Below are 23,511 nucleotides of genomic sequence, written 5' to 3' on the forward strand. Positions count from 1 at the left end.
TGTTTTCTTTAGCAGCTAAAACATTCATTCGAATATCACTGACTGTTTTCTGGGTGTCACTACTATGTGCGTTCAATGCCAGTAGTGCACTCTGCGAGTCACAGTATATAAGTCCACTGCCTTTGTCTTTTATAAATTCAGTGGCAAGGTTCATTGCAAGAAAATTGGCAGTGGCCTGCAAGTTCGGTTTGAGTTGTACTTGCCCAGTCATTGACGCTGTTCATTGCTGTATGTACGAGAGAAGAACATTGTTCAAATATATTGCATGCACATCCGGAACATCGTCCACCTTCTTCTACAGAGCCGTCGGTATAGCACTGATACACATCGTTACCCATTCTCTGAGTACTTTCAGTGATGCTTTTCAGTGTTAACTGTTTTAATAATGAAGAGTGAGGGTGCGAGCGAACGCGTGACGTCACTCAACATGTCTGATCAACTTCCCACTCTCATGGTTATTGAACTGTGCATCTCTTTCCATTTAGAGCGGATTTGCCGCTCCCAGTGGACTCCCCGATGAGTATACCATCCCTCTCAACGGTGATGTATACCAACCCTCTCAATTTAAATTAAATTTTAAATTTTTGCCCCGAGAGGCGAGTTTATTGGGCAGCGCCACTCATCTTTTGAGTGGACATACCGCCATAGCAGCATGTACAACACTCCCCAATAGGAAGAAAACCCGCTGGGATGTTCATCCTGTCACTTGTACCCAGACACAGCTGGAACTTGCTTAACTGTCTCAAGTGAACAGCTCCTCAAACAAGAAGGTTAACATCTATTAACCCTTAAAAGCTTATGTTATCATGCGGGTGCAAAGTGGGGGAATCTTTTAGGAACAGTATCAATATTTGACAAATAGTGTTTTCCTAACTCAAACAATGTGGGGTGTCTTATTCTACACATACTTCTGATGTCTCTCAGGTGTTCACATTCACGTAGATAGTGGTCAAGGCGGTGTCCATCACCCTCACCACAGATTCTACAACTTCGCTGATCAACTGTTGTTTCCATTCCATATCTCCATGGATATTTGTATCCAAGACGGATTCTCGCTATTACTGATTCTCTCCCTCGTCCTCCTCCTCTTCGGCCATAATGACTGGGATTGCCAGCTGCAACCATGTTGTACCATCGTACAGATTCACTGGCTTGTGCTTCTATCCTCCTTTCCTCATTTACCTTGTCACGGTGATGTTGCCTGACAATACCTCTAATTTGTGGTAGAGTCTTGGGTATGAAGTGTTCAATATGGTCTCCTTCAGCGCCTTCAGCAGACAGCACATCTACTCGTTCATTCCCACATATTCCATCATGGGAGGGGATCCACAGAAACTTCATGACTCTTCCCTCATTGGTAAGTACTCTCACAGCTCTCTTAATTTCAGTTACTATTGCAAGATTTTCTGCCCGATTTATACTTAGGCTTTGCAGTGCTGCTTTTGAATCAGTGCAAATCACTGCACCATTAGTGTTCCGTTAAGAAACCTTAACGCCATAACAATGGCAGTTAGCTCTGCTTGCGTTGAAGAGGCATAGTTCTCAATACGCGCTTTTTCTTCATTTCTGCCTTGGAAAGTATTATCCTTGATTACCGTGTATGCTGCACTAGCCCTGCCATTGACAGGATTAGATGACCCGTCAGTGTAGATTTGATCTAGTTCATCTCCGGCTTCTTTATAAATTTCCTCGAGATACTTGTGCCTCATTTCTTGTGGTAACATGTGGGATTTTTTCATTGCCATTTCATTGATGATAATCATACATGAGTCATCCTCCCAGGGAGGTAATCTCTCTACAGGCAGGAGCTCACGAGCTTGCTCAAGCAGGTGAAGCTCTTCGAGGTAGCAGACTGATCTGTGATGCCATTTTTTGCTTCTCCTGTTTCCCCCTGATAGTAGCATAGAGCTCAATTTTTTCTTAACAATATCATTGTAATGGGGATCTCTGGCTATCCTAATTGCAAGCTTAGCATTGAGCTCCTTAATTCTGCTTGATGATGCGTATACCATTTCTCAACGGTGATGAGTGCACCATCCTGCTCAACGGTGATGTGTATAAAATCCCTCTCAACGATGATGTGTATACCTTCCCTCTCAACAGTGATGAATATACTATCAGCTCACCTCTCTCTTGACTTTTTATTGCCTGTATCACCTCCCTCATCACAATCGACTTGAGAATGGTCCAGGACGGACCGAAACGTTGTCGTCCCTTCACCTGCTAGTGTGTGGTCTGGTCAAACTACTTCAGCCACGTTATTGTGACTCATCGCCTGGCAGTGTTTAGTTAATATAATTTGTTCTGAATTAATTATTTGTCCATTTGACAGTAATTAATTACTTAAGTTAATTAAGTGTAGTTAATATCATCAAGCTGATTTAACATAGTTTGGATTGGCAAGCTGTCGAGAGTGACGGCATTGTGTTAATGTAATTCGTTCTCGATTATCTGTCGGTTTAACAGTAATTAATGTAATTACTTTACTGAATGCATGATGATTCAAGTGACTGAGTAATTATGGCTAGCTAATTACTTCTTCTTGAGAATAGGTGCAGTTTGCATGAAGGGGTAACCCTCCCGATGACTGCAGCAGGACAGATGTAAGGAGACGCGTTGATGGTGAGGAGGAGAAGAAAGTCAAAAGCGTTATATGTGATGGGCCGTAGAGAGAGGAGTGGCGAAGAAAACAGAGGCGAACGTTAGAGGGAGACTCCTCGCAGCGGGGGGCGGGGAGGCGTGGTCACGGCGGCAGCTGATCCAGGCACGGCATAGCCATGTGCGCAAGATGGGAACTAATACTTCTCCGGAAACTTGCGTATCGGAAAGCGCAAGCAGTACGCTTCCCAAATCACCCACAGGTCGGCGGGCAGCCGGCCATCAGGCAGTACCCTCGGCTGAGACATTCTATCCGGCACCCTATAAACAAACACCTTCTCAGACGATACCCAGCTAGTGGACGAGCACCATGGGATCGGAAGCACCCGGGCATCCCAATAAGGGCCCAACTCCGGACCCTCACAGGGCACGACCCCAGCAGACGGGACTAGGTAACCACCAGACCGGGGCAATGAAGGAGGGGAAACAGCAGGGGATGCAGGCGCGGCAGCGACCCCACCACAGGGCACAGGAGCTGAGGCCCCCCGGCGCACATCTTTCCGCAACATCACGACGAGGTCCCGATCATCAGGGACAACCACCCACTGCGGGGATCCAACAGCAGGTGACACAGGAAGGGGGACACAGGTAGCAACTTCGGAGCCCCGCACAGCACCATCATCCACGGCGGGGGACGCCAGCTGAGCACCATACTCCCCCACCTCCTCCCAAGGCACACCACGAAGGGGAGACACACTCCGAGCCCGCCACGAACGCTTCGAGACAGGCCGCACCAGACCACGCCCAGCAGGCCCCTCCGCAGGCACGGCCACCATCGTTACATCCACACAGGCCAACCCCGCACCGTCCGAAGAGTCCACAGAGGCCACATCACCCACACTGTCTACATCATCCAGGGAAACAGCCTCAGAACACCGACGTGCACGCTTCTGCAAAGGAATGGAAAGAGCAGAACTACAGTCGTTAACACACACAGGCACGGCAGGCACCTCACCTTGCCGAAGCACCCCCTCCAAAACAGCAGAACCCGCGTCCCCAGGAACCGTTACCACATCCACAGGCGGTGGTGGGACATGAACCTCCACCGGGACACCCTGCACTACACGCAGCGCAGGCGACGCCCCGTCACCCTCACACACCGGCTCAACAACCCCAGGGGCCACAGCAGTCACCTGACGTGTCGCACGGGCCAGAGAACTCGCCTCAACAGGCGGAGCAGCAGACAGGCAGTCAGGGGCCTCAGGCACAGCACCCACTCCGTCCGAACGCAACAGGGGCGGAAAATCCTCCGCACGAAGAACATGCACCCGACCAGTTGCTCCCACGTCGCACGCCGCAGCCAGATGACCTTCGTGACCACACCGATAACAGGTGCGCGGTTGACCCCGGTACAAGCAGCGGAGTGTGTAACCCAACACGGACATCGACGACGGTACACTACACTTCAGCGACATCGTCAGGGTGCGGGAGCCGTCAAGCATACCAACACAGTGCCCGGCAACGACCTTATTCCATCGAACACTTAACACAGCCCCAAACCGTTCGAAACAGGAGGTTATAAAGTCGTCCTGAAATTCGAAGGGGGCACCATGCACCGTCACAGACGTCAAGGTGACACTGAGATTCACTACCTTAACGGAGCCAGCAGTATCAGGGAGAGGGTAAACACGCCCCTCACACCGCTCGAGAAACGCCTGAAAGGCTGCCTGGAGGCGGAACTTGACTACAGCACGGTGGCCCTGAAGCAGCTGGATGCCCACCAGGTCCGACAGCTCCACATGCAGCACGTCCACCAGGGCGACACCAACCAATGGATGGTCCACCGGCACCGTAAACGCCAGACCAGCTGACAGCGTCCTCGTCATTGGAGGGCGAGACGTCCCCATGGCTAAGCAAACGTCACCCTGTCAGTGGCAAACCACCACCAGCAGGGCAAACAAGCGATCACCCAACGTAAACACTAGCCAGAAGCGGAGAGACCTCAGGAACGTCCGACCTGGCTGGCGGTCACCACGCAACTCCTAGCTAATTACAGTTTGGATTTGTTTGATAGTCTGACATACTAGTTAGTGATTAACGTAAAGTACTTTGTTGTTTACTGTCCAGTTGACAGTACAATTAACGTAATTAATCATTGAGATCAATTACTGTAAATTTTTATACTATTGTTTTGATTATCGTCTTTGGAGACGAGTGTTAAAGTAACTTGGAGTTTTGTCCAGAGATTTGTCTTATGAACTCGCCTTGTTTTGTTAACATTGTTATTTAATTGCAGATTGCTGCAAGTGTTTTAAATGCAATTTGAGTCCTAAGTGTGCACCCATATTGTTCAGTTAGTTCATGTATCAGCTCGAAGTGACAACAGAGAGGAGTCTAGTTATACTTGAGAGCGGCATAGATAGAAATCTGATATACTTGCTGTTGATAACGTGTCACTGGATTTGATTTACTTCATCTGAAATTTGACTGTTTAAAATTGGGTTAAATTGGGATATTAGTAGCAAAAATGCGGTCTCTGACAAATTTGGGTCTTATACTGGACTCTGATGAAAATTGGTCTGAAAATGGTCTCTAAATATTTTCAGGCTCAAGGTGAACCCAGTTAATTTTTCGGTCTTCAAACGGACTCTGACAATATTTGAATTTCCTCCATAAGAACTCTTTAAGAACTCAGGTGTATGTAAAACTCTGAAATATTTTGGTCTCAAAGTGGACTCTGACGAATTTTGGTCTTAAAATGGACTCTGTTAAATTTTGGGCTTAAACTAGTATCTTTCTTTTGTCTGAAAATGGTCGCTGTCAAATTTCGGTCTTCAAAACAGACCTTGCCTAATTTTCGGTCATGAACTGGACTCTGACTAATTTTGGTCTTTTATTGAACTCTTGACAGGTTTTGATCTCGAAGTGCTGACTAACTTTGGTCTTTTATTGAATTCTTGACAGGTTTTGATCTCGAAGTGGACTCTGACAATATTTGGGTCTAAAATAATCTGTCTCATTTCGGTCTTATGAAATTATTTGGTCTAAAATGGTCTCTGACAATATTTGGGTCTTAAATAATTCCTGTTAAATTTTGGTCTTATATGGTCTTTGAAATTTGGTCTAAAATGGACTCTGAAGAAAATCGGTCTTCAAATGGTCTCTTCAAATTTTGGTCATAAACTCGCAAATACACTTCTATAATTATATGAACTCTGATATATTTTCATAAAACCGAACTGTGAAAAATTTTGATTTATCCCAATAAGAACTCTTAACAAACTTCTAATATCTCTGAAATTATTTTGGCCTTAAACGAGTGTGACAAAGCGGTAAGTGTATCAAGAAACCCGACACGCCAGAGACAAATGGGAAATTTATAAGGAAACCCGACACGCCAGTGGCAAATTGCCCCAAAAACAAAAATTTGCCTCTGGCGTGTCATCCCTACTGCTGCCGTGCACCTCCTTGTTCAATGTCCAGATTTTCAAGATGATAGTAAGTCTTGCTTTCTGTGCATTCTGGTTCACTTGTCCCTAGATAGAACCCTCAGTGAATCACATACCTTTGACGTCGCCCATCTTGACACATTCCTGCCTCTCTCCTAGTGTTGACCGGTGGTGGAGAGGTTACAGAGCCACACAATCCTGTGACCGGTGGTGGAGAGATTACAGAGTCACACAGTCCTGTGACCGATGGTGAACAGGTTACAAGGCACACCATACCCATTCAGTGAATAGTGGTGGAGAGTTACAGAGACACCATACCCATCCTGTGACCGGTGGTGGAGAGGTTACAGAGACTAGCCATGCATATTCTGCGTTTACCAAAATCACATCATTATTTCATGAAATTCTTACAATTAAATTATTCTTATAATTAAATTCTAAATAATATTTAAAGTCACATGTATCAAGCGTCCCGTCCCGTGGAAAATGTCTTCTATGTACTGCGGGTGAGTTAACCTCTACACTCCTCCATTCCCTTCCTCACTACCTCATACCTCCCTCACACCGCTCAAACTCATCTCTCCTCACACACATGCTTCCTCGTCTTCATCACTCACTGTGAGGTGTGTAGGTTAATTATTTATGAATTTCTTTCCCACGGAAGATATTCTTGAATGTCTTTAAACAATAAGAATAACTATTATTCACTGTGAATTAATGCAGGCGATGAGTCACAATAACGTGGCTGAAGTATGTTGACCAATCCACACACTAGAAAATGAAGGGACGACCATGTTTTGGTCCGTCCTGGACCATTCTCAAATCGACTTGAGAATGGTCCAGGACGGACCGAAACGTTTTCGTCCCCTCATTTTCAAGTGTGTGGATTAGTGAACTGTGAATTAATCTTTGGATTAATTTAAGTGGTTGTATGTATTTAGTTTTCAGTATGAGTCATAATTTTATAATATTAATTTAATGTCTTGTATTGAAGCGCAGTGATTCAGGCAGTCAAAATAATTATGACATTTTATATTTGTATAAATAGGTTAGTATACAACATTTCTGGATGCCCAGAATATAATGATGATGGAAAATTAATGTTCAATGATTCATGGAAGTTCACACCGTCACGTAATTCTCCGCATAGCAGAGGAAACTGCCTCTTCCTACTCACCTTCATGTACCTCACTCTACATACCACCTATACGACACCAGACCCAGACGTATGTCTGGGATACCCTACCAGTCACTCTCCACCCAGCCCTAGGCCAAAGTCTGGTGCACCTGCTGGTGTCCACCATCATGCTCCTTCCCTGTGGCCAACTAGCAGTTACGCTGCCGGCCTCAACTTCCAGGCCTCGGTGACAGAGGATGTGACATCACCAGTAAGAGTATGGATATTCCTGACCTCACACACCTCGTCAATTGTTTTCTTGTATGAGGGCCATGTGGCCCTCATTATCTAAAATCAAACACGCTTTTAGATATAATTTTTTCATGTTCGTTAATATTTAATATTATAGTTAATTTTGTTAGTTTTTATTTGATTATTCTTTCTACCCGGTGCAACTTTCACACTGCATGGGGCAAGACAGAACTTTTTTATTTGATAATACGTGAGAGCCACATTACACATGCCCAGTATAGCTGCGATACTGTTTCACGTCACAACCCCTATTTGTTTCAGAAATTCAATGAATATTGTGAGTCAGTACTGATCACTGATCAGTTTAAGTATTGATCTTTCATGTAAGCAACTAGTTTCTTCAGTTCATATTTAACATATATTCCTATTGTGGGAAGTTTTACCCACTATAATAATATCATTATCTAAAAAAGGTATTATTTCTATATCATATAAAAATCATATCAGAATCACTACAAAATAATTATATCCTACATCTGGATCCTTCATTACAATGCCACTATGATTTTGTACGCCATAGGGCCCATGGTGCCTACGTGACTTAGTGCATGCTTTTGCAAGGATCTAGAAGCTTCGAGAAGAATATCTTAATTAAAAAGTTGTTGGAACATCAATCAATTTCCGGTAAGGATTAAATCAAATCCTTAATAAGAATCAATAGTACTATCCAGAACTACCATTAATCTATAAATCTTATATCTAGTTATATTATAATCAAATCTTATCTCAATCATATGTCTATACAATACAAATAATCAATCAATGTGTATTGAAGGCTACCTCGCTCACGGAGCGAACTCGGACTTCTAGCGCCCACCAACGCCCAAGGGCAGAATGCGAATGTTTACAAGCAGTGAACACGTGACACGATACTTTGCGAACATTTTCAGTAAAGGACACCACACTAACTTATCATTATCACAGTTATTACTCTCTAGAACTGGGGGAGTACCTGGACAATATCTATAAGGAAAAATTCCTAGTACTTTATCTAAATAAGAGTGTAGAGTGGAGCACACCATGTGACGCAGCCTCCATCACACCTAATCTTATCCTACTGCAATGCAACTAAGAACATATTGAACAGCAAAGCTGCTATTTTATTATAAAAAATAGAGTGCCTATTATCTCCAAGAGAAATTATACAACCTGTCTGACAAATATGTCAGACAGGCACCGGCACGCAGATTGGATAACCATAAGTATTGAGTGTTATTGTAGTGCGTTGATTGGTCAATTGCATGCTTGTATAACCTTAATGTATCCAATAAGTATGTTTATCATCACAGAGCGGGGCGACGCCCCATATTTCAGTAAATTTTTATTTATCTTTCAGTCACTGAAGCTTTTCAAGTTATCTAGACACTCATTTATCTAAACCTCTAAATAAATTTAGAGGTTTAGATAAACCTCTAAAATTGATTTTTTATCTAAATCTAATAATTTTTTGTGTTTATTAGTATGTGAATATTGGCTATTATAGTTAGAGTTCTAGGCTGGACTGTGTACATGTTTTGATCCTTGATTTAAACAGAACCAGTTTTCAGTTATAGAACTGAGTTATTAAATCTTATCCTTGTATTAACAATAAGAGCTGATGTGTCGAATTGTCTGCAGGTGGATTGTGGATCTTCAATCAACTTGAGAATGGTCCTGGACGGACCGAAACGTCGTCGTCCCTTCATTTTCTAGTGTGTGGTTTGGTCAACATATTTTAGCCACGTTATTGTGACACTTCATCTGCAACTTCTCCATTCACCCTTAGTAACCTCCACCTGCCCCTAACAGCCCACAGTTTGCCATTAAGACATAAAAAGCTTGGCTTTACGACCCAATCTAGGGATTTTAGTTGTATAAATTTTGCATACATTAATTTTTAATCTAATACAGTACAAGTCCCAAGTAGTTCACCTCTTTAATCAATCCCGACAATTTTCTCACACCTATTTCTTCCTACTCACATTCTCCATTTGAATTTCCCTTCCAATTCCTTACCTACATTCTTCAAGTATTGCAAATGGTGGCATCGGTGGGATACACTCAGTGAGAGTGTAGTGTCATTAGCTTATACTAGGAGTGTAGTGTCATAAGTTGACACTAGTAGAGTAATATCATAGGCACATGCAAGGATTGTAGTGTCATAAGCTCACACTAAAAGTGCAGTGTCATAAGCTCACACTAGACGTAGTGTCATAAGCCTACACTAGGAGTGTGGTGCCATAAGCTCACGCTATTAGTAGTGTCATAAGTTCACACTAGTAGTGTCAAAAGTTCACCCTAGTAAAATGTCCATAAACTTATTAAAAGTTAAAATTTTGTGTTATATGCTCGTACTAGAAGTGTTGAATTATAATCTAACACCTTTGCAATGCTTGTGATGTAGTAATCTCGTATTAAAGTATTTCTTTTCATAATACTGATTGTTTATTCATTATACTTGCTAAAAACAGAGTATGAGCACCTCACACATTTTCAAAGTTCTTAAAATCAGCATTTTATATCAGTAATTACAAATATTTAACAATAATTATTTATTTATTTACCAATTTATATTGCTTATCAACTATTGTTGGTTAAATCATTGACAAATTAACTTTATAAATATATTTATAACTTCATAACAGTAAACAAATAAAATTTTGCTTATTTAAAATAAAATAATGTCTTTATATATACAGTACTGAGGCACCTTATTCTATACAACTCTAGTACATTTATGTGTGAGAACATCAGTATGAGCTGTGAGGAGGATTTGGACTTGCACACACGGGTCTTACTGATTTTCTCATTGTTATATCACGTTAAGGTGATTTTTTTTGTGCATATTATGTATCAGTCTTCATTTTGTGTTTAATTTCTGTTTGAGGCTTTCATGTATTGTGTAAAGACATGTATTGTGTCTCTGTACGTCTCCATTTCATTCATCTATCTTTCTCGTGTTGATTCTCATTATGTGTTACATTCTCTAAATGCATTTCTACCGCTTTCAATATTCTCAACCCATGTCGTTCCTCATGACTATTTATTTTTTCCACTGCCTCTCCTGTAGGCTGTCTGCGTCTTCCTGTAGGAGCCTGTCAGCGGCTTCTTGTAGGCTCCCATGAACAGAACGTTTTTAGTTTGGTTGTCGTGAATGAGGAACAAGAACGGTCTGTTACAGACGAAACTATGTGCCCTGTTGAAGCCGGATCTGACTACGGCCACCACCGCCGTCGAAGCTGCGGCCTCTGTCCCTTCTTCATTCACCTCGACGAAAGCTTTGTGGATAGTCTTGCTGACGACGAGCTCCTTGTTGACTGAGAACTGCGACAGGTCGGCTAAACTACCGTTGAACAGGTCACGGATGCCCAGGTTCTTGAGGCCCTGGTCAGGGAAGGGACACAAAGGGTGTTAATTATGGTATTGGTTTTTGTTTTTATCAATCACTTGATCTTTTAATTATAACCAAATCATAGTCCTCATCACCATCATCTCCACCCTACTGTCACTCTCTTAAACAGATTAAACACAGTCTAGAAAGCTACTATCGTATCTCAGCTCATCTGAAGCCTGACCCAAGAAACATATATTTTAATGAGCAATTTTATATATTTTTCATTAGGAATAAATTTATTAAAGTTTGGATCATGTTAATTACACAGTAAAGCTGGAACTAGCTTATGTCTTACCTCCTTCAAATCATCCTCGAGCATCTGTTCCAACTTAAACTTGGGCAGGAAAAGTTCGACCGTGTCAGTATGGGCCCGTTCCTGGGTGGCTCTCAACAGGGTGCCGGAAGTGAGCGCTGACACCACGCGCCGGAACCCTTCCTCTCCCTCGACGTCCGGCAGTAACAACAACATGGAAATGGCGTCTCCGGCGTAGGGTACTTCCAGAACTTGGGCTGCCAGCTCCTCTGAGTGGGCTGATAGTGTGGAGGAAGAGCTATCATGTACAATCTTATAGAGGTTGTAGTTTGATTTTAGTGAGTTGGTATTTGTGTGAACCAGCGTCAAATTTGTATACACTTATTACATAATAGTTTGTGATAATGTCCTGTTATGAACGTTGTCAAGGGCGAAAAGAAGCAGGCACTGGAGGCCCTATGCAAGAAAAAAGACACGAAATAAAATCTGGTGGACAGGAATAATGCAGAATGTTTTGTCAAAATTGATCAGTGCTCGTATAATGCCATTAATGAAGGTTTTAATTACAGTACGACCTACTAATCCCATGATTGTGTTGGGTCACATAGAGAGGATGCAGTTGGTAACTGCTTTGACATGACCGATAGGAAAGAAACCTCAGGCTAATTGAAAGGGGCACTAGCTCTCTATATTTGGGATTAATATTTGAATGTGGCTCGAATATCTATGGAATTCTCTGTCTCTCTCAGGTGCTCCAGTTCTCCATTTCCAGTATCTGAAATACTGGAGCACTTGAGAGAGGAATAACTTCCGATCCATATTCAGATACGGATCCAGACTCCAGGGAGGAAGCCTCTCTCAGAGGTGCTGCAGGACAGCCAAGCACAGTGGTCTCTGACCCTATTTGGGAGGGAAGACTCATGTAGCGTCCATGGTAGAAGATCTTTGGTGAGTGTAAGCGTAGTATTGTGTACCAAAATGTCCGGAATATGTCAGCGGTAGATCAATTGTGTAGCAACACAGTTTTCTATCGGCGACTGAACTAATGTTAGTATCTTTGGAAAGTTAGATGAAGTCCAGTAAATTTATATATATTCTGGAAATTAGTTAGGAGCGCCAGACCAGTAATGCATTAAAATATTGTGTTGAAATGTTGGTTGATCAAGGGGGACATAAATATGTCAAATGCACACTTTTATCCACCTCGAAATTATTACACAGACTTGATGTAAGAAAGTCAAAGCATTTACTGAAGAACTGAGTAAATGTTATCATTAATGGGTAAAGAATTAAGATATCAGACACCCGATATGTCTATAAATTAATAAGCAGTAGCTGTATTCTCCTTTCCTACACCTTAAGTGGGTAAAACATCTCATCTTTCCTCCCCTTAGAATGAATATAGTCCGCCTCTCTCCCTCTTTTCTCTGGTTATCAAGACTCTATCACTCCCATTCTAATGTAACTATCAGGAGTGTGGTTACCGTAGTAGGCCGGCCTCACTTAAGATCTGGAAGTGAAGGTCTCTCACTCTCCCTATACTAAGAAACAGGCCAGTGCAAGGCTTATGGTAACTGAAGTGTAGTCAACTAGAATCAGATCCCATAACCCGTATTTAATCTAGTTACTCCCTTCACTTCATTACAATGCCTCCGTCGTATTTACACGCTGGTCCTCCGACCCTGCAGTGTTTCTGGGACTCCATCAAATGTCTTAATAATAATGACGATAATACAAGGACACTGGCCGAGCTTCACCTGGTGATGTAACCTTACCTAGCCTGAGCTTTGTCTTGATCCTCATCATGGCCACGTCGACAGAGTGGCCGGGGGAGACAAAGAACTGCCTGGGTTGTGTGTGCGAGGGTTTGAACTGGTACCTCCAGGTGCCCTTGAAGTAGGCGGCGTTGATAAGCATCATGATGGCGTCCACCATGTCATCAGGGCTCACCAGATTCGGAATGAGGCCTTTGGTGGTGGTGGACACGAACTCGTTGATGGTGGCCGAAGAACCGTAAAGCTGGTGATGAACAAATTGCTCGTTAATAATTATCTTGATAAATGGGCAACAATGAAAACTTTTCACAACTGATGAGCCAAAACATCCCCTCACATGGGGATGGCCAACCCAAGTCTTGTAGATAACCCGCCCGACTCTGGGGAAGGTGGAGGTGGTCCTCTACCAGACGCTCCAGTCAAATACACAACGAAGTGACAATAGTGTAACTGTGATTGCCTTGTGTACACTTCACTGACTACTCACCTCTTCGTACTTGATCACGACTACTACCATGATCATTTTAGTAATAGCTTAACCAAGTTAAGCAATTAACCTGATCGCTTGTAACTTGGTCACTTTAACTTAATAACTACAATTGTAATTTCTTAGCAATAATTGAAACTTAATCACTACAATTGTAACTTGATAACTGCAATAGTACCTTCCTTAACACAACTGAAACTAAATCACTATAACTGATAATTTTTCACGGCTATTCTAACTTAATCACTGAAAATGTAACTTACTCTGTACAATTGTAACTTAATCAATGCAATTGCAACTTGATTTCTTTAATTATAACTTAATCAATTGCCGTTGCAATTGTAACTTCGAGGCAAATTAAAATTGAAACTTATTCGCAACATATATAACTGTCTTAACCTACATAACATAAGGGTCCAGTTCCTGAAGCCATTCAGTGACCCACAACATCGCAAGGCGGTTCGGACACATAATAATCTAATTAACCAAAATTAATTAAACAGGTCAATTTTCCGCCAAGAAATTAGAGAAAAACATGACAAAAGGCATTTGAACATAATGAATAAAAACCCTTATCTCTTACGTCTGAGAAGTCGATCTTCTGGAGCTCCTTGTGGAGGATGGTGGAGATGCAAGGTCGCAGGTCAAGGAGGTCGTCAAAGTAGGCACGATTGGCGATGTTGAAGGTGTACTGGGGCTGGCTGCTGGCTCGCTGGGCGTACCTGTGTGGGGGAGAGCCTGGCTGTAGTGGTGATGGTAGCAGTATTGGTGGTAGCATTAGTGGTGGTGGTAGTGGTGATGGTGGTGGTAGTGGTGATGGTGGGAATAGTAGTGGTAATGGTGGCAGTAGTGGTGATGGTAGCAGTAGTGGTGGTGGTGGAAGTGGTGATGGTGGGAGTAGTAGTAGTGAAGTTAGCAGAAGTGGTGGTGGTGGTAGTGGTAGTTGTGATGGTTGCAGTAGTAGTGGTGGTAGTGGAGATGGTGGTGGTAGTGGTGATGGTGGAAATAGTAGTGATAATGGTGGCAGTAGTGGTGATGGTGGGAGTAGTAATGATGGTGCTAGTGATGGTGATGATGCTAGTGTTGGTGTTGGTGGTAGTGATGGTATTGATGCCAGTGATGGTGTTGATGCCAGTGATGGTGTTAGTGTTAGTGATGGTGATGATGCTAGTGATGGTGTTGGTGGTAGTGATGGTATTGATGCCAGTGATGGTATTGATGCCAGTGATGGTGTTGATGCCAGTGATGGTGTTAGTGTTAGTGATGGTGATGATGCTAGTGATGGTGTTGGTGCTAGTGATGGTGTTGGTGCTAGTGATGGTGTTGGTGCTAGTGATGGTGTTGGTGCTAGTGATGGTGTTGGTGCTAGTGATGGTGTTGGTGCTAGTGATGGTGGGAATAGTAATGATGGTGCTAGTGATGGTGATGATGCTAGTGATGGTGTTGGTGCTAGTGATGGTGATGATGCTAGTGATGGTGTTGGTGCTAGTGATGGTGATGATGCTAGTGATGGTGTTGATGCCAGTGATGGTGTTGATGCTAGTGATGGTGTTCGTGTTAGTGATGGTGATGATGCTAGGAATGGTGATGAAACTAGTGATGGTGTTGGTGCTAGTGATGGTGGGAGTAGTAATGATGGTGCTAGTGATGGTGATGATGCTAGTGATGGTGGGAGTAGTAATGATGGTGCTAGTGATAGTGATGATGCTAATGATGGTGTTGATGCCAGTGATGGTGTTGATGCTAGTAATGGTGTTAGTGCTAGTGATGGTGTTGGTTCTAGTGATGGTGTTGGTGCTAGTGATGGTGTTGGTGCTAGTGATGGTGTTGGTTCTAGTGAGGGTGTTGGTGCTAGTGATGGTGTTGGTGCTAGTGATGGTGATGATGCTAGTGATGGTGTTGGTGCTAGTGATGGTGATGATGCTAGTGATGGTGTTGGTGCTAGTGATGGTGTTGGTGCTAGTGATGGTGTTGGTGCTAGTGATGGTGTTGGTTCTAGTGATGGTGTTGGTGCTAGTGATGGTGTTGGTGCTAGTGATGGTGATGATGCTACTAATGGTGATGATACTAGTGATGGTGTTGGTGCTAGTGATGGTGTTGGTGCTAGTGATGGTGATGATGCTAGTGATGGTGTTGGTGCTAGTAATGGTGATGATGCTAGTAATGGTGATGATACTAGTGATGGTGTTGGTGCTAGTGATGGTGTTGGTGCTAGTGATGGTGATGATGCTAGTGATGGTGTTGGTGCTAGTGATGGTGATGATGCTACTAATGGTGATGATACTAGTGATGGTGTTGGTGCTAGTGATGGTGTTGGTGCTAGTGATGGTGATCGTGGACAAATAAGAATATGATGAACGAATCATACTCTTTCATCAGTCACCTAATGGGGGCTACAACCTCCCAGGGTTCTAACCCACAGCAATTTTCTTAACTTGCTTGGTACCAATTAATTGCTTGGTGAACAGGTGCATCAGGTGAAAGGAAACGTGACCAGGTGCTTGTGTCCTGCCAGAGAATTGAATTCGAGTCCCTCGCGTGTGAGCTGAGGCTGTAGCCTACTGCACTGCAGGAGTCACGTAGCATGCAGCCGATGAGTCACAATAACGTGGCTAAAGTAAGTTGACCAGACCACACACTAGAAGGTAAAGGGACGACGACGTTTCGGTCCGTCCTGGACCATTCTCAAGTCGATTGTGATGAGGAAGAAGATGCAGGCAATAAATAGGCTAGAGAGAGGTGAGGAGCAAAGTGTAGTAGAGGAGATAGTAGTAGGAATAAGAACTGCAGAAGGCCTATTGGCCTTCTGCAGTAATAGTAATAGGATAGTAATAATTAAATAAAAATAAATTGGTCTAAAAAAATAAAAAAAAAAAATTGATTGGTCTTCCTCCAAAAATTATTTTAGAGGAAGACCAATCAATAGGATGATTGGAATCCCTCACATGACCGAAGAGAGCATTGTTAGTGTCTGCAGACTTAACACTTCTCTTGTGTTCTTTAAGTCTGTAATTCAGTGTACGGCCAGTTTCGCCAAAGTATTGGAGAGGACAAGACGAATTCTTTCTTTCTCTTTCCTTTTCTTTCTCTCTTCTCTCTTTTCTATTCTTTGTTTGCTTTACGTTCCCTTCCTATTCTCTTCTTATTCCTATTACTATCTCCTTATTCGGTGGTTATAATAGGAGCAGCCTCGTATAGGCCAATAGGCTCTCTGCATTTCTTATTCCTACTACTATCTCCTCTACTACACTTTGCTCCTCACTTCTCTCTAGTTTATTTATTGCCTGCATCTATTTCCTCATCACAATCGACTTGAGAATGGTCCAGGACAGACCGAAACGTCGTCGTCCCTTCACCTTCTAGTGTGTGGTCTGGTCAGCCATGTAGCATGTGCGTTGCTGGGGAACTCATCATCAGTGTTTATAAGCATCTTTGTGTCTGGGAATACTATTGGTGTAAGTGAATATTGTAATGTGCTTGAAGAAATCGTGTATGATAATAATGTAGTGAGGTGATAGAGTCGGTACTCACATTACGTCAAGTGCGCGCCACAACCGCAGTGTTGACGCCTTGTCCGTAACCCTGAGCGCGGCTTCCAGTTGGGTCTTGGTGCTTCCCGCCGTCCCGAAGTAGATCAGGGTGAGCGCTGTCCAAATGCTATAGGGCGAGAAAAAGAGGTTCTCGGCCGGGGTGTTGCGGGAAAGTTGTCTGTAGAGATCAAAGCTGAAGTCGTTGATGCCGGAGAGGTCAGTGTTGACGCCTCTGGAGTTGCCACTGTCGGAGAGGCATTGTGGGACGACGCTGGCCACCGTTGCCACGACAACCGTCGCCATGGTAACTCCCGCCACAGCTTCCCACCTCATATTTCTGCCGGAAGACAAGATTTTTATTTTATATTTTTAATTATTTTTATATACAAGAGTTCTTATACATTCTTGTACAGCCACTAGTACGCGTAGCGTTTCGGGCAAGTCCTTCATCCAATGTTCCCTGGAATACGACCCGCCAAATCGTTTAACAACCAGGTACCCATTTTACTGTTGGGTTAAACAGAGACTACAGTTAAGGATTGGCGCCCAGTAAATCCTCTCCGGCCAGGACACGAACCTAGAAACAAAGGTCTCGCGAAACGCCAGGAGAGGGTCTAAACCACTACACCACGGTGACTGCTTAAATCTCTTGAACCCTTCATGTGAAACTGAAACCTTTCTGTCACTCACCCGCCAGATATGATTAATGGGGATCATAATAAACTAATTAACCTGTGACTGTTGACGTGGCCATGTAACTGGCTCATCAAGGCTGAACTTGTTTCACTAAACCAACTTTGGGATTCCGTTTCTGAGCCGATTATCTGTATCTATTAATTAGGATGTCTGTCTGTCAGAGAAGGGAAGCCAGACGCTTAGGGCTAGCCTCTCACATAACATTACATCCTGATTTGTGATTTTACAGTCAAAGCCGTAGGACGGTTGGGGTCGACCTCTCCTTAATGAAGAAGGATCGGCTCCTATGCGTCCACCAGCAAGTCCTGTGAAATATAAAATGAGGGTTTGACTGTCCATAGAGTGTTAAACAGAGTTAACAGCTGTTATCCTAAAGAATCAACGTCCATACCATTGATTCAACATCAATAACGTTGACTGAATATTACTCGAGCATCTTTTGCCCATTAGGAGAGGAATGGGATGGAATGAGAGAGGTAGAGGGAGGGGGAACAGGAGGTAGAGACGTGAGAGAGGGAGAGAACCAGAGAGATTTAGAGTGACAGAGGCAGAGAGAACTGGAGTGATGGAGAGAGGTAGAGGGAACGAGAGGGAGAGTGAATGGGGTATGATGCCCACTACCCCCCACAGGATGGGTATGGTGCCCACTACCACCCACAGGATGGGTATGGTGCCCACTACCGCCCACAGGATGGGTATGGTGCCCACTACCGCCCACAGAATGGGTATGGTGCCCACTACTGCCCACAGGATGGGTAGGGTGCCCAATACCGCCCGCAGGATGGGTATGGGGTCAACTACCGCTCACAGGATGGGTATGTTGCCCACTACCGCCCACATGATGGGTATGGTGCCCACTACCGCCCACATGATGTGTATGGGGTCCACTACCTCCCACAGGATGGGTTTGGTACCCACTACAGCCACAGGATGGGTATGGTGCCCACTACCGCCCACATGATGTGTATGGGGTCCACTACCGCCCACAGGATGGGTATGGTGCCAACTACCGCCACAGGATGGGTCTGGGGTCCACTACCGCCCACATGATGGGTATGGTGCTCACTACCGCCCACAGGATGGGTATGCTGCCTACTACCGCCCACAGGATGGGTATGGGGTCCACTACCGCCCACAGGATGGGTATGGGGTCCACTACCGCCCACATGATGTGTATGGGGTCCACTACCGCCCACAGGATGGGTTTGGTGCCCACTACAGTCACAGGATGGGTATGGTGCCCACTACCGCTCACAGGATGGGTATGGTGCCCACTACCGCCCACAGGATGGGTATGGGGTCCACTACCGCCCACAGGATGGGTATGGTGCCTACTACCGCCCACAGGATGGGTATGGGGTCCACTACCGCCCACAGGATGGGTATGGTGTCCACTACCGCCCACAGGATGGGTATGGGGTCCACTACCGCCACAGGATGGGTATGGGGTCCACTACCGCCCACGGGGTGGGTATGGTGCCCACTACCGCCCACGGGGTGGGTATGGGGTCCACTACCACCCACATGATGGGTATGGTGTCCACTACCGCCCACATGATGGGTATGGGGTCCACTACTGCCCACAGGATGGGTATGGGGTCAACTACCGCTCACAGGATGGGTATGGTTTCCACTAGCGCTCACATGATGGGTATGTTGCCCACTACCGCCCACATGATGGGTATGGTGCCCACTACCGCCCACATGATGTGTATGGGGTCCACTACCGCCCACAGGATGGGTATGGTGCCCACTACCGTCACAGGATGGGTATGGGGTCCACTACCGCCCACATGATGGGTATGGTGCCCACCACCGCCCACATGATGTGTATGGGGTACACTACTGCCCACAGGATGGGTTTGGTGCCCATTACCGCCACAGGATGGGTATGGTGCCCACTACCGCTCACAGGATGGGTATGGTGCCCACTACCGCCCACAGGATGGGTATAGGGTCTACTACCGCCCACAGGATGGGTATGGTGCCCACTACCGCCCACAGGATGGGTATGGGGTCCACTACCGCCCACAGGATGGGTATGGTGCCCACTACCGCCCACAGGATAGGTATGGGGTCCACTACCGCCACAGGATGGGTATCGGGTCCACTACCGCCCACGGGGTGGGTATGGTGCCCACTACCGCCCACAGGATGGGTATGGGGTCCACTACCACCCACATGATGGGTATGGTGTCCACTACCGCCCACGGGGTGGGTATGGTGCCCACTACCGCCCACAGGGTGGGCATAGTGCCAACTACCCCCCACTGGGTGGGCATGGTGCCAACTACCGCCTACGGGGGTGGGTATGGGTTGCCTAATAAGTGAAGTAAACTACCTGAAGCTTCCTCTGTGTCAGTCACAAACCACAGTTGTTAACGCTCACCGGCTAATTAATCTCTAGTCTCATGAGCGTCTGACACCACGCACTTCTGTTGTTGTTGTTGTTGTTGCTTATGACACCAACACACACCTTATCCAGCCAATAGGTAGGCGGGCATAAGCTTATGACACAGCTGTTCAGTGTCGTGATCAAACTTGACACAACAACATTTAACGTTATGACACAACACCCAAGTATCGTGAGACTGCCACTAAACATCCTCCAGTGTCGTGAGGTTATGACACAACACTCTAATGTGACGAACGTATTGAAACACTGTAAAAGTGTTTGGTTTAGTTGTATTTAATACATAGAGTACATGAGTCACAGACAGGAATTTGAGAAGGCGCCAGCTTGGTCGGCCTGAGTTTCACACCTCTAATAGTTAATGACCCCAAGTGACCTGAGGTCAGATCATGCGAATTTCACCTTACTTCTACTAATCTTATAATTGGAGCCTGGTAGCCTTCAAACATGCCGACATTTAAGGAGTGGCTTGGTAGAGAGCCGGAGGCTATCTACTTGTGGGCGGAGTTAACTACTAGGTTCCCCAATATATACTCGGAGAGCTATCGATTCGAGAGGATTAACAAGACAGAAGACCAGGCAGCAGAGCAGGAGGACAACAGCCGAGACAGGCTGTCGGTCGGATGGGGGTGAAGCTGCCTGACAGCTGCAGACTCTCTCCCCCCCCCTCTCAATCCAGCTATAGGCAGGCACTTGGTGAGTTGAACATTAAGGTGACTTGTCGTGTTTTACAAGTGTTGTGTGATGATCAGGGGCAGTCAGTTGTAGTGTTCTCAGATTCTTGGAGGATGACTCACTTTACATATATAGATCTTGAACATTGCTTAAATTATGATACTTAGTATGTGAAATATAATTGAATTTATTATTTAAATTGCCTTTGTGTCCCCTAGAGTTGAGTTGAGGTGAGAAAGCCTCTGGGATTATTGGTTCCCTGATTTTACTGAGTACAGGAAAGATGGGACATACTAATAATGTCTTGAGAACATCTTTTGAGAATTTTGTGATACAGACAAGTTCCATTCCTTGTCTTGTATGTAATGATCATGAATGGATGGTGGCAGCATTTCGTCTTCTACTATCTACTCTTCTACTACTATCTACTCTTCTACTTCTACCTATCTACACCTCTCCCTCCACCCCTCTCTAAACTCTCACTTTCAACTAATGACCCTCCTCGCCCCTCCCACCTCTCTCACCCCAAACCCTCACTAATTACTTCACTATTCATTTCTTTCCTTTCGTTTCCTCTTATACGTTTGTGGCAGTGAAATGTATTCTAGAGTTCTCTCTAGAGTTTCGGGTAGTTGATCAAGTTACGGCGCCTTGTAGTCTTAGCACCTAGGTAGTCAAATACCTAGGTTACAAGGTGTTGAACGAGAGAGGTTGCCTTAGGAATTCTGGAGGTGCTCTAGAATAGTTAGCTAACTGGGGACGGTATAACGGACTAGAGAGAGCTGTTTCCCCCGGCCTCGTTAGTTAACTGGGGGGTGGAATAATGGACAAGTTAGAGCTATTTCCCCCCACCCCCCGTTACAGTATGACAGAGCACTACTGTCACGACTTGTTTCGGGAGTTTGACACCACACAACTTCAAGTTTCGTGAGATTATGACACAGTCCTCCAATGTCGATAGTTTATGACACAAGTCGCGTGAGGCGAGGTAATATGACACATTCTAGTGTGAGGTTGACACCAGACACCATCTGGTTAGAGTGTCACAACACATCCTTTAGTGCTGTGAACTTATGACACAAGTGACATGAGGCCATGACCGGCCACAGGTGTCTGGTGTCAAGGCGGGAGTAATCAACAAATGATGCTGCTGGTGATGAGCAGGTGATGAGCTCACTTGGTGATGACACCACCACTCCGTGAATCAACACCACACTTGAACTAGTAGTAGCGGTCATCCATCAGTCTCAAGAGAATATGGAGTTGCGCTCTGGTTGTCGGTCTGGGGCGGTCTCTCCAGGGCGCAAAGTCAGGGAAGCTGTTACCCATGCAGCCCCCTTGAACTGTTTCCTTATCAAAGCCACACAGCAAAGACCAACCAACCTGGAGGAACCGGTTAATGGCTGCTGGAAGAGATGAGGACAGTGTCACTGGAGCTGTATGATGGTCAACAGTGACGGGAGAAGCACCGGTGGTGGGTGAGGACGCTGGTGACTGTGTGTGGTGGTACTCAGGGCCAGCATATATACCCGCCCCGCTCGCCTGCCGACTGTCCGCCTTCACTCACTGTTCCTTTTTCCCTCCCTCTAGCATCCTGTGGCGCCTCGGCTCTGGACCAGTGACGCAGGATGATACATTTCATCTTCCAGTTCTGTGTGTCTTCTGGCAGGGGACACACACACATGCAGCGCTGTTGTAGTCTGGTAATAGTTGTGGTGTGGTTGTAGTGGTGAGGGCCAGGGCTCTGATCGGGACAACATGCTGTCTATCTGCCACACGTGTCAAACGAGTCTCAGCCAACAGTGGCCGTGAACGCGCTGAAGTGCATCTATGGGAAGATGCTGAGGACGCAGAGTGAACGATACACTCCGGAGAGTGAACGATGACCAGAGGGAAATATGTAACCCGTTTTAGGAAAAATTTCCGCCGGTGGGAAAACCGGAGAGTTTTTTTTATTATTATTTTCTACCACAGACGTGGCCACACATTCACAATGCTAACCATCATATATACATTTTCTTCTGTTCTCCATGGACAGGGTTAGAGATATGTTAAACATATAGTTTAAGGGTTTATTGAACAATCAACCACAGAAGGTGATTCGGTGCTTTTAAAATGCTAAGTTAACCTACATACGCAGATACATAGATACACAGATTTACGTATGCCCTACATAAAGTGTTCGATGTGTCTTTTACAGTGTCATTAATGTGCATTTACATAGGTGAAATGTAATTCTGATCAGCTTCCATATATACTTACAAGATATACATACACACACACATATACGTACATATACATATATACATACATATATACACACACATGCATTCACATACATTTTACTCTGACAGGGTAAGATTGCTGATAGAGAAACTAGTGTGCAATTAAGCACTTAATCACTGAAGGTGATTAAGGTGCTTTTACAAGCTCAGGTTATATAGTTACAACACATACATACATTGTAAAATTGATACATTACATGGTTATTTTTGTTTACAAGTCCGATATATCATCAAGTGTTCCAATACTCATATAGTAATTACGCAGTTCAGCATACCTTACCCCAGGAGGGCGAAAGTCAGTCAATAGGGGACATTCTACAATATAATGTTCAAGTAAGTGCATGTTTTCTCTTTCACAAAGTTGACACATTGTGTACTGGACATTTGGGTTTTGAGAAAGCTGCCAAATACGTCTATATCCCAGGCGTATTCTGGCCACTATAACATCACATTGCCGGGTTCTTGTTCAATTAGTCTTATATGTGAATGTCTCCTCACGATATCTATCATAATATTTAATGCTACACCTTTCCGGTCTTTGTGAATTT

General features: G+C 44.7%; 1 protein-coding gene across 1 annotated transcript; it reads right to left on the reverse strand.

Annotated features, from left to right (window-relative positions):
* Window positions 1–10,065: 10,065 nt before the first annotated feature.
* Window positions 10,066–22,215, reverse strand: LOC138364277 (leukocyte elastase inhibitor-like). The gene is made up of 6 exons (XM_069323825.1): window positions 22,062–22,215; window positions 16,896–17,231; window positions 13,948–14,086; window positions 12,878–13,121; window positions 11,145–11,380; window positions 10,066–10,839 (listed from the first exon to the last, which is right to left on the reverse strand). The coding sequence occupies exons 2-6, from the start codon at window positions 17,225–17,227 to the stop codon at window positions 10,495–10,497; spliced, it is 1,296 nt and encodes a 431-aa protein (XP_069179926.1). The 5' UTR covers window positions 17,228–17,231; window positions 22,062–22,215; the 3' UTR covers window positions 10,066–10,494.
* Window positions 22,216–23,511: the final 1,296 nt, after the last annotated feature.

The sequence above is a fragment of the Procambarus clarkii genome, chromosome 13, assembly GCF_040958095.1.
Source record: "Procambarus clarkii isolate CNS0578487 chromosome 13, FALCON_Pclarkii_2.0, whole genome shotgun sequence".
Taxonomy (NCBI): domain Eukaryota; kingdom Metazoa; phylum Arthropoda; class Malacostraca; order Decapoda; family Cambaridae; genus Procambarus; species Procambarus clarkii.